The sequence below is a fragment of the Eschscholzia californica genome, unplaced genomic scaffold, assembly GCF_041429995.1.
Source record: "Eschscholzia californica isolate CP2 unplaced genomic scaffold, dmEscCali1.0.p SCAF_1, whole genome shotgun sequence".
Taxonomy (NCBI): Eukaryota; Viridiplantae; Streptophyta; class Magnoliopsida; order Ranunculales; family Papaveraceae; genus Eschscholzia; species Eschscholzia californica.
The window spans coordinates 2,010,377-2,030,760 of NW_028238198.1; the positions used below are offsets into that span (position 1 = coordinate 2,010,377).

General features: G+C 37.0%; 3 protein-coding genes across 6 annotated transcripts; 2 read left to right on the plus strand and 1 right to left on the minus strand.

Annotated features, from left to right (window-relative positions):
• The first annotated feature begins 1,218 nt into the window (after window positions 1-1,218).
• LOC147563105 (zinc finger protein BRUTUS-like At1g18910) lies at window positions 1,219-9,837 on the plus strand. Of its 2 annotated transcripts, none has more exons than XM_086634812.1 (14): window positions 1,219-1,793; window positions 2,384-2,602; window positions 3,049-3,243; window positions 3,324-3,682; window positions 3,813-4,047; window positions 4,193-4,361; window positions 4,453-5,953; window positions 6,349-6,567; window positions 6,673-6,810; window positions 6,921-7,155; window positions 7,240-7,299; window positions 7,456-7,527; window positions 8,398-8,514; window positions 9,526-9,837. In XM_086634812.1, the coding sequence occupies exons 1-13, from the start codon at window positions 1,524-1,526 to the stop codon at window positions 8,497-8,499; spliced, it is 3,774 nt and encodes a 1,257-aa protein (XP_086490938.1). In that variant the 5' UTR covers window positions 1,219-1,523; the 3' UTR covers window positions 8,500-8,514; window positions 9,526-9,837. The 2 variants fall into 2 exon arrangements, with proteins under 2 accessions (XP_086490938.1, XP_086490947.1); XM_086634821.1 differs by having other exon boundaries at window positions 1,284-1,793; window positions 9,539-9,837.
• LOC147563106 (LOB domain-containing protein 27-like) lies at window positions 8,779-11,364 on the minus strand. Of its 3 annotated transcripts, none has more exons than XR_015223425.1 (3): window positions 10,335-11,335; window positions 9,778-9,949; window positions 8,779-9,088 (listed from the first exon to the last, which is right to left on the minus strand). XR_015223425.1 is itself a non-coding variant. In XM_086634832.1 (3 exons), the coding sequence occupies exons 1-2, from the start codon at window positions 11,252-11,254 to the stop codon at window positions 9,847-9,849; spliced, it is 1,023 nt and encodes a 340-aa protein (XP_086490958.1). In that variant the 5' UTR covers window positions 11,255-11,335; the 3' UTR covers window positions 8,779-9,088; window positions 9,832-9,846. The 3 variants fall into 3 exon arrangements, 2 of the variants coding, with proteins under 2 accessions (XP_086490958.1, XP_086490966.1); XM_086634832.1 differs by having other exon boundaries at window positions 9,832-9,949; XM_086634840.1 differs by lacking the exon at window positions 8,779-9,088 and having other exon boundaries at window positions 9,669-9,949; window positions 10,335-11,364.
• A 1,433-nt stretch (window positions 11,365-12,797) lies between these two features.
• Window positions 12,798-19,877, plus strand: LOC147563107 (uncharacterized). The gene is made up of 4 exons (XM_086634675.1): window positions 12,798-13,520; window positions 16,870-17,484; window positions 17,871-18,165; window positions 19,528-19,877. The coding sequence occupies exons 1-4, from the start codon at window positions 12,957-12,959 to the stop codon at window positions 19,542-19,544; spliced, it is 1,491 nt and encodes a 496-aa protein (XP_086490801.1). The 5' UTR covers window positions 12,798-12,956; the 3' UTR covers window positions 19,545-19,877.
• The last annotated feature ends 507 nt before the right edge of the window (window positions 19,878-20,384 follow it).

A 20,384-nucleotide genomic window follows, 5' to 3' on the forward strand; every position in this document is an offset into this window, starting at 1 on the left:
GGTTTGTGTCTAATCAAGAGAGGGTTTGAATGAGGAGAGAGAGCGCGGAGACCGAGAGAGAAAGAGAAAGGTTGGCATGGGTTATGTCTTATCAAGTCAGGGAGGGAAAGGAGAGAGGCTGACTGGCATTTTTTGGGCGGGAAATGAGTGAGGGACATGAGAGGGAACTATTTCTTTTGGGGGGATAGGAAGGTAATCTAACATTTTGGGTTTTTTTTGAGATATAATTCCCTATTGGGTTGGATTTCCTATTTGGGCTCCTTTTTTGGGCCTTAGATTTATCCTCTCTTCAAATATCCCATATGTGAATAAACAATAAATTTGTTATTATCTGTGTCAAATACCTTTTGCAATAAGTTCAAGGTAAAATTTATATATAATTTTAGAGAGACTGAAATAAACATAACACATACACACTCTTATGGCATATCTGTATCCGAATCCGATAAGCTATCAGAATATCCGAATCCGATAATTATCCGATGGATATTAAAAATCAATATCTGAATCCGATAATATTAACGGGTATCGGATGTCCGATATCTGAAACTTTAACAAAATCTAAATTTTTTTCTTTAAATTTTAACCATTAGATCTAAATAATAAATCTCAACCATACATTTTATATATTATTATGAATAAATTTAAATTTTTACTAATTTTTTTATATTTCTTATCGAATACGGATATTTATTGGATCGAACATGAGTGTATCCGTATCCGATTTCCGATAAGCAATATCCGAATCCGAAGTTTCGGATATTTTTTAAAAAGTCGAATGCGGATGCGGATGCGGATGCGGATGCGGATGCGGATCAGATGTCGAATATTCCGATATCCATTTACATGCTTAAGGTCAACCACAACAGCATCAACATGGAGCGACTCGAAACCGAATAGGCGCACTCGTACCGCAAATTCGCGTGGATACTGAATTCGACCTTGTGTCCCCCACAAGTATCACACGCGCAGGTAACCTGACGCGAGACATAATCCCGAAAATCCCACACGACAAGCACCTACCTAGGAATTACAACCGTCAGATTTTCCTAACCACTCCAATCGAGTATTGATTTTGATTCATCTGACGGTTAATGTTTAGCTCCCCACGTAAGCACGTGTCAATAAAAAATCTGGTAATTTGTCGTGTCAACCCCACGTGCTTACAACGCATAGGCCGGCATGAAATTGTCTTCAAGTACACGCGCTGACGCGCACATGGCGCCAATTACGAGAGTTGGCGGGAATTTTGAATTAAAAAATTAGGGTTTCACCGTAATGTCAAATAATGGAGAAATTAAAAATTAGGGTTATGTGTCTTCGTCAATTAGGAAAGAAGGAAAAACAATTCAAAAAAACAACAAAAAACCCTAATAAAAAATTAGGTTTGGTTTCAACGACTAGAAGTTGAAAGAAGAAGTTGAAGAAGAGAGAGAGAGAGAGAGAGAGAGAGAGAGAGAGAGAGAGAGAGAGGGAGAAGGGGGTTAAAGAGAAGATGCTAAGTGGTGGTGGAGAGGAGGCGAATGGACAGTGGAGATTCTTCGAAATGTCCGTCGGAAAAGGACATGATCGGAGAAGAAGGTCCTTTTGCCGGTATCCGAGTAACAGATGCTCCTATTCTTTTATTGGTTTGTTTTCACAAAGCTTTTCGCGGGGAACTTGCAAGTCTTCATCAACTTACTTCGTCTTTCTTGGAGATTCAATCCCCTAGACGTGATTTGTTACTTGATTTGCTCCGTCGATTTCGATTTCTCAAAGTTGCTTACAAGTATCATACGGCTGCCGAAGATGAGGTAAGGATTTTATCTTCATTTTTTGGCTAAGTTATGATTAGGGTCGTGGTTAATCTGTTCATATTATTACTTTATTGTCTCATGAACAGAAGCCCTAGTTATTCATGGATTTGGGTAAATATTGACCCAATTTATGCTTAGATTATCATTAATTATTCTTAGTTAGGGACAATTGGACAACCATATGAACTAATTTGCTGGTAATCTGGTTTAATTCTGCAAAAAATAGGTTATGAATATTCACATCAATTTTTTAAGCCACAAGTAGTTAAAACAATTTTCTTTAATATAGTTGCTGAGTTCTCATGAAAGATTATATGTATCAGTTGCCTTAATTGTGGCTAATCATAAGAGTTTATCTTGTTATGTTTTCTAATAGTTCGAATTTTTAACCACATGGTATGGGAGTTAGAGTTTCCTGGCCATAAGTTAAAGAACTTAAAATAGGCCGGGCGAAAGTTGTTGATTATTATGTGTTTATTTCACGGCCTTGTTTGTGTTAGCACAATATAATTGTCTTTCTCTAGATTTAACATGTTTTGATGGACCTTTTATGGTTTTCACAAGTTGAGTTTTGAATGTAATTGCAGGTTATCTTTCAAGCTCTTGACCTACGTGCACGAAATATTACATCTTCGTACTCCCTTGAGCACAAAATCATTGATGACCTTTTTGAATTAGTCTTCCAGAGTTTGAATGCTTTGTTGGAGGATGATGAAAATCTTCCCCAATCATTACAACATCTTGTGTTCTGTACTGGCACAATCGAGACCACTATTTATCTCCATATGCTCAAAGAGGAAGAACAGGTATATACTCTTTCAGCAGAATGTGTAGTTGTTGAACACTTCGGCATTTTGGCTAGGATTGTGGAAAAACCCAGGATAATGCTTCAACCAGATTGAGTTTAGGACTCAGTATGTGCATACACTAGGTCTACTTAACTCTCGAGTTGGGTTGATGTATTTGGTAAAGTTGCAAGGGGAAGGTCGTAATAATTCAACTATTTGGAGAATTGGGTGCACAATCAAATGTTACCAGAGGTTGTCTGCTAGATCCGTATTCTAGAATCGAAATCTGTTTTATCAGCTATGAGTTCCTGCCTTATTTTTGCAGTGAAATACACGTTACAAGAGTGTTTGCTTTGGAGATGATTTATGTAGTTTAATTATTCATCGAGTTCTGTGTTAATTGAGGGTTTCCTTTTTTTTGAGGAAAAAAATGTGGGCATCTTACTCATATGTCATGAATGCAGGTCTTTACTTTGTTGATTGAGTTGTTTTCCTTCAAAGAGCAGGCTTCACTTGTTTGGAAGTTCATATGTAGTGTACCTATAATACTGTTGGAAGATTTTTTTCCATGGATGGCATCCTATCTTCATGCAAATGAACAGGCTGATGTTGTGTTTTGTGTTAAAGAGGTCACTCCTAAAGATTCTCTAGTACAAGAGGTAGGTCCATAATCTTTGTACTTCGTTCATGTATATGTTTCTCACTGTTAACGAATTTATAATTGAGTTTTTCTATGAAGGTGGTAACATCCTGGCTTGGTACGAAAAACCAACCTTTTACCAGCACTCTTCGCCAAGAAAGTAAAAAGCTATTTTTAGGTTCTGATGAGCCACTGTATTTAAAGGAGTTCCCAAAAAAATATTCATCTTGGAGTACCTTATCTGGAAAGAACAGTGTCCAAGGAGATTTAGATTGCGTAAAAAATATTAGTGAACATCATCCTGTTGATGGTCTTCGTCTTTGGCACGGTGCCATAAGAAAAGATTTGAAAGAAATTCTGAAAGAGCTCCGAGATATAAGAATATCTAGGAATTTTTCAACTTTAGCTTCAATAAGTGGCCAGTTAAAGTTCTTTGCAGATGTTCTGATTTTCTACAGGTACCACTCTGACTTTTCAAGGGTTTAAATGTTTAGTCAAGGTGTCATATTGAAGGCAACGTTAACATTTTGTCTCTGTTTTCTGTATTTTGGGTTTGGCTTATATTCTTAACAATGCTATATTCTGCAGTGATGCCTTGGAGAAAGTTTTCTTCTCAGTCTTGAATGAACTTGCCAATGGGTGCTTATCTTTCTCATACCAAAGGTTCCCAGATGACTGTCATATCGAAGGTCTCTTCCGTGCTCTACAAAATATAAATTCTCAAAATGGACCATCTTTGTTCGATCATGTGGAAAAGCTGTGTTTGCAACTGGTATCTTTCTTAGAAGGGATCAGAATTCACTTTGCTTTTCAAGAATCCGAGGTACAATGTTTGCCGAACTGGTTGCTAGTAAGAGTACGATTATGCAGTCATTTGAATTTTACTTTCTAGAAATAGATGGGTAAAAACTCAAGATACTGATTTGCATCTTTCATCATAACTTTTACTAATTAGTAGTTTTTAACAGGTTTTCCCTCTCATTCGCGAGAGGCTGGATTCTGAAATGCAGCAGAAATTGTTATACATGAGCCTCCAAGTGATGCCTCTAGGGTTGTTAAAGTGTGTGATAACTTGGCTGTCTGCACATTTAACCGAGGATGAGTCAAAGGCCATTCTTTGCAGCATAAAGCTAGCAGGTTTGCTTTGAAAAACTTGATTGCACATAAAAGATTCATCCGAATGATACTGATGTCAATGTACTTGGGATTTCCTTTCTCCGTGTAACAGGATCTGTAGCTGACTTGTCTTTTGCTTCGCTATTGCATGAGTGGGTCCGCATAGGATATTCAGGTAAATCATCGCTTGAGGAATTCAGAAAAGAGTTACAGGAAATGTTCAAAAACAGAGGCTCTTTCCTACCTGAGCGAATTGAGGATATTCAGGTAAATCCCGGTTTGTCCGAGAAAGCCAAGAACCATGTCTTTGAATCTAATACCGAAGAGAAGTACAGCACATTGTACTCCAGCGAAATTAATCTGCAGATATTTTTCCCTGAGGCTCTAAAGAAATTATCCACCTTCCCTAAAGTTCTTTTTCAGAAAAGCGATGTTGGTTCTAGTCTCAATCAAGAATTGGAACCAGTTGACTTCATATTTCTCTTTCACAAAGCGCTGAAAAATGACCTAGAGTATCTCATTGTTGTATCCGCCAAACTAGCTAAAAATGCTGGGTTGCTAAAGGAATTCCTTCAACGGTTCCATCTGTTGCGTTTTCTGTATCAGATCCATAGTGACAGTGAAGATGAAATTGTATTCCCAGCTCTCGAGTCCATCGGGAAACTCAAAAACATCAGCCATTCATATTCCATTGACCATAAGTTAGAAAAGGAGATTTTTAGTACAATCTCCACAATTTTGAAAGAAATTTCAGATTTACATGATATGCTTCATGATACAATGTCGAGTGTTCTTGATGCTAGACTTGATCACAGAATTCTGAAATACCATAAGCTGTGTATGAAGCTTCACGGCATGTGCAAAACGATGGGTGCCACTTTAGGAAAACATGTTCATCACGAAGAAATCGAACTTTGGCCGTTATTTACTAAATGCTTCTCGTGTGAGGAGCAAGAAAAGATCATAGGTTGCATGCTGGGAAGGACACGAGCTGAAATTTTGCAAGTAATGATACCGTGGCTTATGGCGTCTTTGACCCCTAGAGAACAGTATGGTATGATGTCAATATGGCGTAAAGCTACAAAACATACAATGTTTGACCTATGGTTGGCTGAATGGTGGGAAGGCACGGAAATGCATGACGTAAAAGAGGATTCCGGTGACCGTCCTTTCAGAACAGCATATCCACTGGATGCTACTAACTTTATGGACGCAGAAAGTTATAGTGAGCTTGAACGAAGGACTTCTAACCATAAAGAATTGATGCTTCCAAAAAAAGATTTTGTCGATGCTCATTTTAACCCTTCAAGAAAAGGTGTTCAAGATGATAAAGCAGAAAATCTGAATGTGGAAGCTGAGAATTTCCATAGTCTAGAGTCCGTAGAGTCTAGTAACGAGGATGAAAAGAACAGAAGACAGAGATCGGAAACTGCCAAACAGCAGGTTGAGAAACCAGATGAAACTTCAGATCCTGACAAGAAGCCTAGGCAAGATGGCGAGCCGCTTTTCATTGCAAGTGGTGAAGAACTAGAGGCTACAATTAGAAGAATATCACGGGACGTTACTATAGACTCTCAAAAGAAAGCCCGCATTATGCAGGACCTACTTACAAGGTTGATGTCTACAACTCTCATTGAATATTTCTTATTTGTTTTCGCACGTTGGGGGATATTAGGTATTTAGGTTCTACCGTTGCCGCAGTACGTTAACTTATACTGGTTGTCTAAAAGTGGCTGTCAGACAGGATGGTTTTCTGCCACATTTATGTGAATGCTAATTTGAACCGGACGTTCCACTTTGGACCCGAGTTGGATGAAATATTGGTATACCCTGGTAAGACTTGTTCGCGAGTCCCGACGTTCTCAATCTGTACTTATTACCAAAAATGAGTCATTATACAACCCTTGTGCTGGGGGTTCCTTTATTAGTTCTCTTGTTAAATTCAAGCTTATCCATACTTACATATTTGTAAGTGGAAATTTGTAAAGAAGCTTTCTTGATGTTTCAGTCGTTGGACCGTTTCTCAACAGAAGCCTCATGAACAAGTTCTCTTAAGCAATGATGAAGATATTCCTGGTCAATGTCCATCTTATCGGGATGAAGCGAAACAGATCTTCGGTTGTAAGCACTACAAAAGGAACTGTAAGCTTCTTGCCGTCTGTTGCAAGCGGTTATTCACATGCAGATACTGCCATGACGATGCTGTGTCTGACCATTCAATGGATTGGTATACAAACCCTGGATAAATCTATCACTTTATTGCAACCTTCACGTTCTCTTGTTATTTGCCACATTACTCAAATATTTTACTCTGTTTTTGATATATGTGCAGGAAATCTACTACTGAGATGATGTGCATGAAGTGTTTGAAAGTTCAACCTATTGGTCCAATCTGCTCAAACGTTTCTTGTAACTATTTATCCATGGCACGCTACTTTTGTAGGATCTGCAAGTTGTACGATGACGAAAGGTAGTTAAGCACTGTATTCTTTTCTTTAGTTTTCGTGTCTCTTTAAATGCTTTAACCATTTCATTTTTGTGGGGATTAACTATTTTGTTTGGAATGCCGAACGGGGACAGAGAAATTTACCACTGTCCTTATTGCAACCTGTGTCGACGTGGAAAGGGTTTGGGGATTGACTACTTTCATTGCATGAATTGCAACGCGTGCATGTCAAATGCTCTTAAAGTGCATATATGCAGAGAAAAATGCTTCGAATCCAACTGCCCAATCTGCCATGAGGATATCTTCACATCAAGTTCTCCAGTGAAGGCCCTCGCATGCGGGCATTTGATGCACTCAACATGTTTTCAGGTAAACAACTCTCAACTTTTAGGTGTACCGTGTGCTTTTCTAGAGATACACGTTTAGTACTTTACCAGGTATCTTTTGATGTAGGATTACACATGTACTCAGTATACCTGCCCGATTTGTAGCAAGTCACTAGGGGACATGCAGGTAAATCAAGACCTTGCTTAATCTTTGTTATATCTCCTTACAAATTTCATCCACCATGAATAGGCGGGGTTCGATTTCCATTGTCTGAAAAAATTCTGTCTCATCGCGTCTTCAGGGAATTTAAAACTTTATTGCACGGATATGATGCTTTTGCAGGTATATTTCAGGATGATAGACTCTTTGTTGGCTGAAGAGAAAATACCAGATGAATATTCAGGCCAGAACCAGGTTTATTCTCTTACATATTTTACTCCACATATCTAAGATATTTGTAGGCCGGCGTTTTGGGGAAATAAGTATATTTTCCGGGGTACAAAATTTTAAAGGGAAAATGTCAACTTTGACAAATTTTGTGGGGTGCAAAATTTTATAGGGAACAAAGCATCTTCTTCTTTCTCATCTCCTACCACCAACTCAGGCCACCACCACCACCACCACCATTTTTCTCCTCTTTTTTTCTTCTTCTCCCCTTCCACCACCTCCATTTATCCTTCTTATCTCTCTCATCATCTTCTTTCTCTATCTAAACCGAAATTGAAGTGGCACAATTTCTTTCGAATTAGAGAATTTGTTGGAATTACTTTACAAGCATCTGAATGATGAATGCCCTTCACCTACAAAACCAATAAACAGTAAACCCCAAAAGAAACACTTCAGCATTGAATAACCTTTGAATCCCTAAATTGCTTACGAATCGGTTAGGGATTTCCCCAACCAGTTCATATTGGGATGAGAAGTCCCCTTCGCTGGAAGGGCTAGAGAGAAAAGATGAGGGGAGAGAAAAAACAGGAAGGAGGAGAGAGAGAGAGAGAGAGAGGGGGGGGGGGGGGGGGGAGGAGGAGAAAGGGAGAGGAAGGAAGAGAGTATGGTGGTCGAAGGTGGTGGACGGGGGAGAAGAAAGATTGAAAAAAAATTAAAGGTTGCTGGCAATGATCGTGTTACCATTACCGGATTGGAGAAAAATGGTGGTGGGGTTGGGGGAAACAACAAAGAAAGTCCTTACACCGTGGAAGATATTCTTGTTTCCCTAAAGCGCTGGTTTATTTGTATTATATATATTCTGTAAGCTGAAGCTGAGTTATACTGACGAATTTACAGGACATACTGTGCAATGATTGCGAGAAGCGAGGGATTGCTTCTTTCCATTGGCATTACCACAAATGTCCTCTGTGTGGTTCATACAATACACGGCTTCTATAACTGGATCTATACCAGGTGGGAATATGACTCTCTCAAACTACTAGATTAATATTATGCATATCGTTAGAGCGTCCCATCAATACATGCGCGAGAGGCTAACTATTGAAGTTGAAACCCTGTAGCTCTTTGAAGATAGATGCCCATATGCATATCATTGTCTTGATTTCTATCCTGACTTTACCAAAGATTCTATCCCTTCAGATACGCCTTTACTTTGTACCACATGACTCCGTTAACTGCTTTTAGGGCCATTAACAACACAGTAATGTAACGATAATATACTTTGAAAACTCAAATATTTTCAATTTATTCACCGTGATCTACCGTTCTACATTATTCCATAAAAAATTTCCTACATACCTAGAAAGTCATTGCTAGCCTTCAACCTTCCGAACTCTGTCTCTTTAGTTTCCTAACACTTCATTGATCGTATGTTTGGTCATCTTATGGATAGCATGACGGAAATAACTAGGAGTCCGTTGCCCTTCAATCTTTGATTCCTGGTTGACATCTCATCATTTTCTCTATGCCTTAAAAGTTGGACTTTCACCATCATATGTTAAGCTCATACCATTTTTCTGTTAGGCTTCTGTGGAAATGGAACTTGTCAGATGTCTTCGTATCCTTCAAGAATATAAAAATTTACAGTGTATGACGAAAAGGAGAAATAAGCATTGCATAGTTTCCGATCTTAAAACCAACACTCACAGAAACATAAAAGCCAAAACACCAAAACCTATGGGTCCAAGTTTTAAACTACAACCATCTAAGAATCTAGATCAAAAGATTCAGAAAACCGAGTTTTGCATATGGAAATTAAAATCCAAATATTTATAAACTTTAGACTATAATATGAAAAGAATATATAGATTCGGAACTTTAGACTAAAACCAAGTCAAGCCTCATAAATAGGTGAACGTCTTGAGGGGCGTACCTCTTTCTTTGTCAGAGACACGTACACTTCGAATTATGAAATGAATAATCTATAAACATATATGTAATATGATCTGTGTTTGACTATTTCAGAACTTCGGAACAGGCTGAATATTGGTGCAGATAGTTTTTGCGACGAGGATATCTACACCATTATTACCCACCCCCGTAAATCATTTACGTGGTCTCAGAAAGAATATTGTGATACTAGAATTTAACTAATCAAAATCAAACTATGTACAATAAGAAAGCCATTGAAACTCATTACCTATTCATAACTCTTATTTTTGTAACGTGGCAACGGAATATTCGTAGCAGTTTCAAAAATTGTAGAATTGTACCTACCAAATTTACTTGAAGCTGAAAAAATTGAAGTCTGAATAATAAAACTCTCCATACTTTTAACTCTTTTGGTCAGTTGACATTCGTAAGACTCAAAGCTGCTGCAGCATTTCGTAGTTCATTTTGTGTTCCACTCTCGATTGAATCTCTCGTATCCTTCAACGACGACTCCGAACTGTAGATAAATCATACAATACATTATCACTATGAGCAACCAAGTTATACTTCTATGCCGAAAACAAGATATAGACTAGTCGCATAGTAATTTATCGTTTTCATTGATTCTGCAATTTCTGTGGTAAAAAAGAACATGGAATTGGCTTAATATACAATTCCATCGTCTTAGCTAAAAATATGTCAATATTTTTGTAGGCCTTGGCTTCTAGTTGTATGCAAACTATATGCAGATATTACTACGTGCAAACTTGTGCATATCTTTTACGCGAAGTACACTTCTGCATATCTTACTCTTCGCAAACCTATACAACCTATCTGCAAACCCTTCCAAACCAATGCAAATTATGAACTGTGCATATTTTGAGCGGGGATTTGAAAGATACCTTGATTCATATGGATCTTTACAATCGATATGTGACTGTCTATCATCATCAATTGTATCGTAATATGTAGTCATTTCATCATAGTCTTGAGGAGCTTCATGTAGTTGTTGAAGAGGAATGGCTTCTTCAGCTATTATTTGTGATTCAATTGCAATCTGATTGTTATTATTCATATACGGATTCTGAACCCACAATTGATTCATCACCATCTCTTTGTTGTCTATGTAATGAGGATGACCTTGACCATAACCAAAAGTGTTGCCATTAGAGAATGAAATTTGATCTAAAGAGTTATTACTTTCAGTTTCTCCAACATTGAATGTTTGACAAGGATGATGCTGAAACAATGGAAGAACATTATCCGGTTCCCCGTTTCCTAACTGTAATTGTGAAGAAGGTGGTGGTTGATTATGAAACTGTTGACGAAAAATATCAAGCTGCATATTAACTGCATCTAGTTCTATTCTAGTTTGACGAATTTGATATTGAAGTTGAGCGATAACACGAGTACAACCATGAACACGATAATGATCGCGAACATTGGATTGATAAATTATTGATTTCATAGCTTCCATTTTCTCAGAAGGAGATAATGGTTTAATTATCTTTAAGATATTGCTAACACCAAACAATCTATGTGCATTTTGAAAGAGTTTAGGTTGATCAGGAGGGAAATACGGCGCTAATTGGCACTCGGCGGAGCATCTTCGCCGTTGGTACTTGCAGGCAGCACAGGCCTGGCTTGTGCCACCTTTTACTGTCATTTTTGCTTGTTTTGGCCAGGATTGAAACACAGTAATCACCACCAACAACAAGTAAGAAAAAGGGGAGAAGAAGATGGAGGTAATAACAGAGGAGAATGATGAAGAAGAAGAAAGAAAGGTTGGAAATTGATATGTGGGGATGAATAGGGTTTTCATTTTGAAAGAGATATGATTGATTTTGGAGTTTGAAGATGACTTGGTAAAAAAGGAGGATCCGAGATTATTGTTAGATTTAATTTTAATTGTTATGAGTTGGTTAGGAACAGGGGGGGTTATTGGGTATTATAAAAACACACGTTTTTATCATTTCAATAAAAGAAAAACACGTTTTTACTAAGGGGAGACATTTTAATCATACACATTGGATGTGTAGTAGTATAAGAAATGAAAAGAAATTAAACATTTACTTGTTAAAAATAGAAAGAGGAAATGGACTACTAGCTAAAAATTTGTGCATTTACGGTGCATTCCATGAGGCTTGGAGTTTGATTCTTTAGTGAGAAATCGATCGAAAATATATATCATGAGCTCTAGGGTAATGAGGTTGGATTTAAATTGGCTAATGCACTTAAGTTGAGTGTAACTCAATACTGATTTAATGATAGTTAAATTTTTTTTTAAGGCACATGGACTTAAACCACCACCGTGGGATTGTTGGAACATTTGGAGAATGATTTTACCGAGATATGTAAGCTAATTGGAACACAACATCTCCATATAAAGAACTCTATAGAGCGAGCTTCACCGAAGCTCGACACATCTTTTGTGAGGATAAAGAAATAAAATTGTATTTGAGAATTATATAGAGTCCCCTTATATTCTTATTTAATTGTGTCTGAGACCTCCCTCAATGTATTGTTTCAAACCAAAAAAAATGTATACTCCAAGTATAAATTTTATTTTTGGCAACCCATTATTTGACAATAATCCATTTGGTTTCCTAACTAATTAGTGTTTAAGGAAATGTCAACATTAAATTTCAGAAGGGGAACAAAATATCCTAAGAGATATCCATTGAAGTAGAGTCTACCCAAAAGATTTCTACAAGCCGCCAAAACCTAATGGATCTATGTTGATTGTTGCATGAAAGTAGAAGGCCCATGGCCCCTAAATTTCTTTTCCTAGAAGTAATTGGGGCAGTTGAGTGAGCCCAACATGAGGAAGAGTTCGAGGCCAGCTTGGGTGGATCTAGAGAGACAAGGCATTGGGCTGGGTACCTACGAACAAGGCGACCCGGGCTTGGGCAGTATGCCAGACTAGTCAATTTCTAGTGTCAAGCCTGGGTCGTGCGAGTAACGTTAGGTGCCCACAGATCAATCAAGCTTGGAAACTCGTGGACGGTTTCAGGCTCGCGGGATCCGATTCCAGGCCTTGGAGAGATGTTACTCACTCTCATAGTCTTAATTGGGCTTGGACACTCGGGTGCAGTTAACATCGGGTGCACAGATATTCAATTGGGCTTAGATCGTGGACGGATTTGCGCTCGCGGGCTCCTTTCCCGGGTCTTAGAGAGAAATATTACTCTCTCTCATAGTCTCAATTGGGCTTGGACACTTGAGTGTGGGTAACATCGGGTGCCCCACGGATTCAATCGAGCTTGGATCATGGACGGGTTTGGGCTCGCGGGCTCCTATCCCGGGCTTTAGAGAGAGATGTTACTCACTCTCATTGCTTCATAACCTAAGCAATCCCAAAATTTCTTTAGCTAATAAAAACATTCTACCCTTTTTAAGGAGCAAACTATACTATACTACTCATTACTATATAATCAAACAAGCAAGAAACAACACAAAGATACACCAAAAAATATCACTTCATCTTCCTCACTCCTTGCTTCCTTTCTTTCATCATTCCAAAAATGGAGTTCTTCACAAAATCAAAAGCAGTTAGATTAAGAAGTTATCTTGATAAATACTTATTTGCAGATGAAGATGAAGAAACAGTTCGTCAAAGTAGTAGAGAATCTTCTCATCAATCAAAATGGGTAATTGAATTTCATGAAGAAAATCAAAACTCTGTAATTCGTCTAAAAAGTTGTTTTGGTAAATTCTTAACTGCAACAGAAAAACCCTTTCTTCTTGGTATGACAGGTAATAAAGTTCTTCAAATTGAATCAAATAAAAACTCAATTTTGATTGATTGGGTACCAATTAGAGATGGGTTTCAAGTTAAATTAAGAACAAGAAGAGATGGGAATTATTTAAGAGCTAATGGAGGTACTCCACCATGGAGAAATTCTGTTACTCATGATCCTAGTGATCAAAAGTGGGTTTTATGGGATGTTGAATTGGTTGATTTAACAGAGATTGATCTTCATTATTTTGGGGATTATCAATCTAAATTATCAAGACAAGATCAATTTGATGATTTACCAATTCTATCTGGTTCAATTATTTCATCTCCCAAGTTTCCTTCTTCAAAGGTTTGAATCTAAACTTCTCCTCTGTTTTTGAGTTTAAGATTTATTTGGATTTTTATTTGCAAAATTTTTACAAAATAAATTTGAGATATTAAGCTAAAAATGGTATCAAATTAGTACCTAATATTGTAGTAAATGATTTGATTGAGTACTTAAAAGTCTAAAATTGGGTTTTCCTTTTAATTAAGTTTTTGAGTGGATTTTAGTGGTAGAGAAGATAAGTTAGAAAATTGGAAGAGGTCTATGATGGTGAAGATAGTAAGAGAGAGAGAGAGAGAGAGAGAGAGAGAGAGAGAGAGAGAGAGAGAGAGAGAGAGAGAGACTTGAGACTTTTTACAATTTAGACAAGTTCCATTTGGAGATTCAAATTAACCACACTAAGTAGCTTAATGGAATTTTCAACAACAACAAAAGAAAAGATTAGTAGCTTATTTGGATTCAAAGTTTTGTGGTGGGCTTGTTTAGGTTGGTAGGGTTAGCATTTAGTCTTTAACTTCTTTTGGTGTTGTTAATAATTGGTTGGTTCATTGGTATTTGTCTCTTTCCATGGTTAAAACCACATAGAATAGTCAACAACACTTATAATTTCCACCCACTAAGTTTTTTTTTTTTTTTTGGAAAATCACGCACTAAGTTGTGAATCATAAATCTTAACAAAAAGAAGTTGTGAATCATTAGTTAAGAAACATTTACTCTCATAAAAAATAAAAATAAAAGTTAAGAAACATTTAGTAGTATATGTATCTTCTAAATTCCAAACATAATTTTCTACTATACTCAAATTCACTAAGGTGCTGTTTGTTTTTTTACTTTTTCAGATCTGAAATCTGAATTGGGATCCAATTCAGATTTCAGATGTTTGTTTTAGAATTCAAGAAAATCTGAAAACCAATCTGAATTCGGCCATGATCTGAATTCGGCTGAAAAATACCCCACAAATTTCAGACTTCAAAACAAGTCTGAAATGAGGGTTGAACTTCTGAAAAGTGTCCAATGACATTTATACCCCTTAAATTTAGGAAAGTCTTTCTGATTAAAATATTTCACCCACCACCACTGCCACCACCACCACCGGCGAACCACCACCACCGGCGAACCACCGTTACCGGCGAACCACCACTGCCGTTACCGGCGAACCACCACCACCACCATTACCGGCGAACCACCACCACCATCATGGGCGAACCACCACTGTCATTACCACCACCACAAATGATAAACAACAAGAATCTTTTAACTTCTTTGTCAAAAAAAATTTCAACTTTGGTTCATAAATAAACCCTAGATTCAAGATAAAAGATTTAGAAATTAATGAATATAGAAAAACTAAACCCTAAAAGAAATGATTACTGGAGAAACCTTGATAAATTCGGCTAGGATTTAAACAAAACTAAACCCTACATCTAAGTAGATCTGCATCTAATCTGATTAGCTTTGAACAAGTAAATCCTTGTAATGTTTAGCTTCTGATCTTCTTCTTCAAAAGAGAGAGACACCTTTTGATCTTCTAGAGAAAGAGAGATACAGAGAATTCGTTGGGGGTGGAGAGAGAAATGGCAGCCATTGAAAAGAGAAAGAAGGCAGGAAAGGAAAGAGATAAAGAGAAATAGCTGTTAGGGTTTTCTTTGGTTAAAAAAGAATATGATAAGGGTTGTTTGGTTCACAAGATTATTAAGGGTATAACAGTAAGAAATTCAATTCAGATTAAATGATTCAGATGTACAAAACAAACATCTAACTGGTAAGATAATTAAGCCAATTCAGATTCAGCTAATTCAGTTCAGCCAATTCAGATTCAGCTAATTCAGATTCAGACCCTTTTAAGAAAACAAACAGCACCTAAAACCTAGCAACATTGACTGAATGATTAAAATCCGCTAACACACAACTATTCTCAAATATGATGTTATGATATTCTGAAATTTACACTTCAAAAGAGACATAAATTTACATTTTAATTGGATTTTGAAAACGTAAAAATATATGGGATGAAAGTATTACTTCTCCAAGGAAGTGTGGGCAAACCGCCTAACGAGATAGGGTTAGGGGTGGGATTTAGGCCGACAGACCGACAGTGCATGTTTAATCTGCCTGAAGAGTTCGCGTATGTCTGATGACCGAAATGGTCAAATCTAGCGTGTCTCTAAGTTGACGGACGCGGAAAGAGGTGCCTACTCGGGCCTACAGCCCTAGCCATCCAATTTTGAAGGAGACTGTCTGGATGGAGGGTATTGAAACAGTCAAGTATAACGTGAGTGAACAGAACCTTGTAACTGGTTAAGTAATATAGTTGTCCCTTGGCTGAGTAAGACATGCGCCTTTAACAGAAGAAGGTTCTAACGTGTGGTTTACACATAGTAATAACGTGCACTTCACGTCTTAAAAATGTGTCTGTTTTCAATTGTCTAAATAGACAAGTAAACAGCCTCCACTATTTTGGTCACTCCCATCATGTCCCATTCATATATTGACAAACCTTCGCCTCCTTTATTAGGATGGAGAATAAGTTTTAGCAGTTACAGATATTGTTATTGGATTGTTAATTGTTACCCAAGTCCGAAAGCACCCGTTTGGGTTTGTTCCCCGCACCCACAAGACTTTCTTTCTTAGTTGTTTTTTCTTTGAAATTAGACATTTGAGTTAAAAATCTGAATTGATTTGTATCAAATGTCATAAATCTCTTTTTTTAACTCACGATATCTAACTTGTGTATTTGAATTAGATCTTTTAGATTGAGAAGAATCAGAATCAGATATAAGAAAAATAAATAAATATCACAACAAGTTAAGACTTTTTTGGTGGAATGAAGATGTTGTCAGACATACATAATTTACAAGAAACGATGATGAAAACTCTTTCAATATGACCTCAACATTTCATTGTGAGATAATGTTGATTGTTAATTGGCATGGTGTGGTTACAATGGATTGAATTAATCAAAATAAAAAGTCTAGGGTTCAATCTCCATCACCCCAATTTTGACATCTTCAAACAGAAGAAAAACAGATGGATTGAATTAACCAAAAGTCTAGGGTTCAATCTCCATCACCATTGAACAATTAACACTTTTACCTTTAATATTTACACTCTTATTACACCACAAACTTGACCAGTCAATACAAATAGGCGCAGACTGATATTGACCAAATCTAAAAACAATTTTGACCTTTTCTTCCTTCTCTCTTAAGTCAACCCACTCGTCTTCTCTAGTATTTATCTGCATATAATTCCTTGTCTGAATTCTGATTGTCTTCTTCCCCCCTCTCTCTCTCTCTACTTTCTCTCTACTTTCTCTCTCTACTTTCTCTCTCTATTCTCTAATAAGTTTTGTTCTTTTTTGGGGGGGTTTCAGATTGGGATGGAATTATTTCGTAACGCAAAAGTAGTAAGATTAAAAAGTCATCATGACAAGTATTTGGTAGCAGATGAAGATGAAGAATCAGTAAGTCAAGATCGTAATGGATCATCAAAAACAGCAAGATGGGTAGTTGAATTTCTTAATAATCAAGAAGATGGTAATAGTTTTATTCGTCTTAAAAGTTGTTTTGGTAAATATTTAACAGCATCAAATGTTCCTTTTCTTCTTGGTATGACTGGTAGAAAAATTCTTCAAACATTACCTAGAAGATTAGATTCTTCAATTGAATGGGAACCAATTCGTGAAGGATTTCAAACTAAATTGAAAACTAGGTATGGGAATTTTCTTCGTGCTAATGGTGGTCTTCCTCCTTGGAGAAATTCTGTAACTCATGATATACCTCATAGAACTTCAACCCAAGATTGGGTTTTATGGGATGTTGATATTCTTGATATTCAAGTCAATTCTCTTCCTCCCCAAATCTCAGTTCCACAGAAGAAACAGGAACCCCAAAATCAAAATCAGAATCAGCATATTCATCTCCCTCCTGAACCGCTCTCTCCTGAACCGCTCTCTCCTGTAAATTCAACCAAATTCTCTAGACTTGAGGTACTTCCAATTTTTTGATCATTTTGGGATTCTTTTACATTTGGGTATTTTGATTTTAGCTAAGTTTTTTTTTAAAGTTTGAAACTTTTTTGGGTTTCATGCAATTGTTGAATTTGGGTCTTTTGATTTTGAGCTAAGTTTTTTTGTAAAGCTTGAAACATTTTTGGGTTTTATGCAATTGGGTGGATTTGGGTATTTTGATTTTGAGCTAGGTCTTTGGTAAAGTTTGAACCTTTTTTGGTTTTAGGTGAATTTGGGTATTTTGATTTTGAGCTAGGGTTTAATAAGTTATGATTTTTTTTAGGTTTTATGTAGTTGGTTGAAATTGGTAAATTGATTTTGAGCTAGGGTTTTGATAAAGTTTGAATCTTTGTTGGTTTATGCAGTCAAGTGATTCTTTTGATGATTCACCTCCACCATTAAAAGTAGATGGAAGGATGATATATTATAAAATTGCAGATGAAAATGGTAATATTGATGAAGATTTTGAAGATTATTCATTCATATTTAAGGGTTTAGGAGTATATGAATTGACTCGGAAATTGGAAGAAGAAACAGGTCTTGAAGATATAATTGTTTGTACTAAAAGTTTATTGAATGGAAAGCTTTATCCTTTGCGTCTGCAACTTCCTCCTAATAATGGAACTATGCATGTAGTTGTTCTTCAAGGTTCATCAAAAGGTATTTCGACTCATTATCTTAAAGTTCCTACATTTTTTTTAGTTGATTCTTAGTAGTTTAAGAAGAAGTTCCTCACTTCAATGTGATAGTCCCAAATCGCTCACGAGTGTCCAGAGCTTGGGCTCTAGGTGAAAGCTCAAGCAGTCAAGCTTAGAAAGTATCGAGGCCTTTTGGGTGGCTCGTGGAGCCTTTGTCAGTAACAAAACCCTGAACCCGTGTGAGATGGAGACAATAGTAGCAACTGCTAAGGCTTGAGGCGACCCATTCAATCTGCTTGAAATTTGTGTTTAATATGTGTGAAATTAAAGAATGTTTGAATTGAATGTTCACCAAAGTAGCTAATAGTTGTGGTTAGATTGACATTCTTAGAGCAGCTCCAACGTGGGTGGGGCTGGGGCTCCCAATTCAAATTTTGGGAGCCCCAGCCCCAGCCCCAGCCCTCCAACCCGGGAGCCCCGGGGCTGGGCTCCCGGTGGGGCTGGGAGCCCCATGCTCCCGGGCTCCCAAATGGGAGCCCGGGCTGGGGGGCTCCCAGCCCCAAATATAGCCGTTGGGGGTCTCTCAACGGCTATTTTGGGGTGGATCCCCTAAAAAGGGGATCCACCCCACCTTATTTTATTTTTTTTAAATTTTTTTAATTTTTTTTTTAAACTAATTTTTTTTTTTAATATTCTTATTATTTTAAATACTACTTTTTTAAGTATTTTTCTCTAATTTTTATTTTTGTGTTTTTTTTTGTGTTTATCTTTTTGAAATTATCTCTCTCGAATAATATCACATTTTAATTCATAGTCGAAATCTAATAATTTATAGTCGAAATTTAAAATCAAAATTTCGCACACATACTTCGCACACGTATAATATATTGATTTGGGAGCCCCGGTTGGGAGCCCAACGTTGGAATTGAGGAAAGCCCCGGGGCTCCCAAAATTCAGGGGCTCCCAAAATTGGGAGCCCGAGCCCCACGTTGGAGTTGCTCTTATGGGGTAGAGATGATAATGATGATCTTACTTGGGGTTTCTATGTCTTATTTTTTTTTTAACTCAATAGAACCCTAGGTCTTCATGACTATTACATTTTTAGAGTAAATTATCTTGTTTATGTGAGGCTTCTAGATTGAGATGACTTTAGATAGTGTTTGTTTTTTCTGTATGTCTGACTCTATATATTTGATCTTGTCTAACTCGTGATGTCTGATTCATATGAATGTTTGAATGACTAATTTGAGCCGATCTTGAGTTTGTCGAATCAAGTAAGATTCAGACAATGATAAAAAGCGCGACCTTAATATTATGATTTAGTGACTTTTGGATTTGATTTGACTGTCATTTTACTGACCCACTTTATTCTATGTTGTTTCAGTGGCAAGAGAGTTCTGAAGTCAGGATTTGGTAGAGACATCTTCTCTGTGAATAATTATCCAATAACATAAATCTTTTCTATAGAAATTAGTAAGTGGGTAGATATTATGAACACATATTTTGTAAATTTGCAAGAATCAACCGAAAATAATGTCTTCATTCTTCACCCCAATGATGAACTCTCTCTCTCCCTCTTTTGGGGTATACAATTTAGTGTGTTTATTCGAAAGATTCTTTGTTTATGAACAAAACTATTTGTATACAGTAGTTCTTTTTTGACTGTATACAATAGTTATATGACTTGTTTTTGCAGTTTTTGTTAAGTTATGCTATGTTTGTTGGAACGAACAATCTTTTTTTTTTTTTTTTTGTTTATGAAAGATGTTCTTGGCACTTTATCATTGCTCCCTATTCATAGAAGAGTAATCAAACTTTATAAAATGATAGTCTTACTAACTGGGGCAGGACGAAGATGTTTGAGTGGAAAATATTTTTTTCTTTTAAAGCCATACCACCGCTATTAGCAACCAATTCTTCTGTTCACGCTCGCCACCGAAGTTACCGCTTCTTTTCTCGCGGGCAAGAATGGCCAACAATATACCATCAACGGCGACCCTAGAGAAAACCACCACACTTCTTCATCCTTGCTTTCCAACAACAACGCTGAAGGAGATGATATATTCGCAGAACAACCGTCTAGAGTGAATCCTGGACAGAGATCGTCTGATTTTGTTCAGGCAATAACGGACCCTACCCTTGGCGGAATAGAAAGAAATTAGTGGTATGGTAGTAGTGCGGAATAGAAAGAAATTAGTGGTATGGTAGTAGTGGTCGCAAGTGGGAGGAGAGGAGAAAAAG

What these genes read in the sequence shown, in the direction of transcription:
- LOC147563105 (XM_086634812.1), top strand. Translation starts at nt 1,524, where the DNA reads ATGGACAGTGGAGATTCTTCGAAATGTCCGTCGGAAAAGGACATGATC. An exon ending in GATGTTCTGATTTTCTACAG is followed by an intron (nt 3,683 to 3,812) that starts GTACCACTCTGA and finishes TATATTCTGCAG; the next exon opens with TGATGCCTTGGAGAAAGTTT. An exon ending in TGCACTCAACATGTTTTCAG is followed by an intron (nt 7,156 to 7,239) that starts GTAAACAACTCT and finishes CTTTTGATGTAG; the next exon opens with GATTACACATGTACTCAGTA.
- LOC147563106 (XM_086634832.1), bottom strand. Translation starts at nt 11,254, where the DNA reads ATGAAAACCCTATTCATCCCCACATATCAATTTCCAACCTTTCTTTCT. An exon ending in AAAGATCCATATGAATCAAG is followed by an intron (nt 9,950 to 10,334) that starts GTATCTTTCAAA and finishes ATTTATCTACAG; the next exon opens with TTCGGAGTCGTCGTTGAAGG.
- LOC147563107 (XM_086634675.1), top strand. Translation starts at nt 12,957, where the DNA reads ATGGAGTTCTTCACAAAATCAAAAGCAGTTAGATTAAGAAGTTATCTT. An exon ending in CCAAGTTTCCTTCTTCAAAG is followed by an intron (nt 13,521 to 16,869) that starts GTTTGAATCTAA and finishes GGGGGGTTTCAG; the next exon opens with ATTGGGATGGAATTATTTCG. An exon ending in CCAAATTCTCTAGACTTGAG is followed by an intron (nt 17,485 to 17,870) that starts GTACTTCCAATT and finishes TGGTTTATGCAG; the next exon opens with TCAAGTGATTCTTTTGATGA.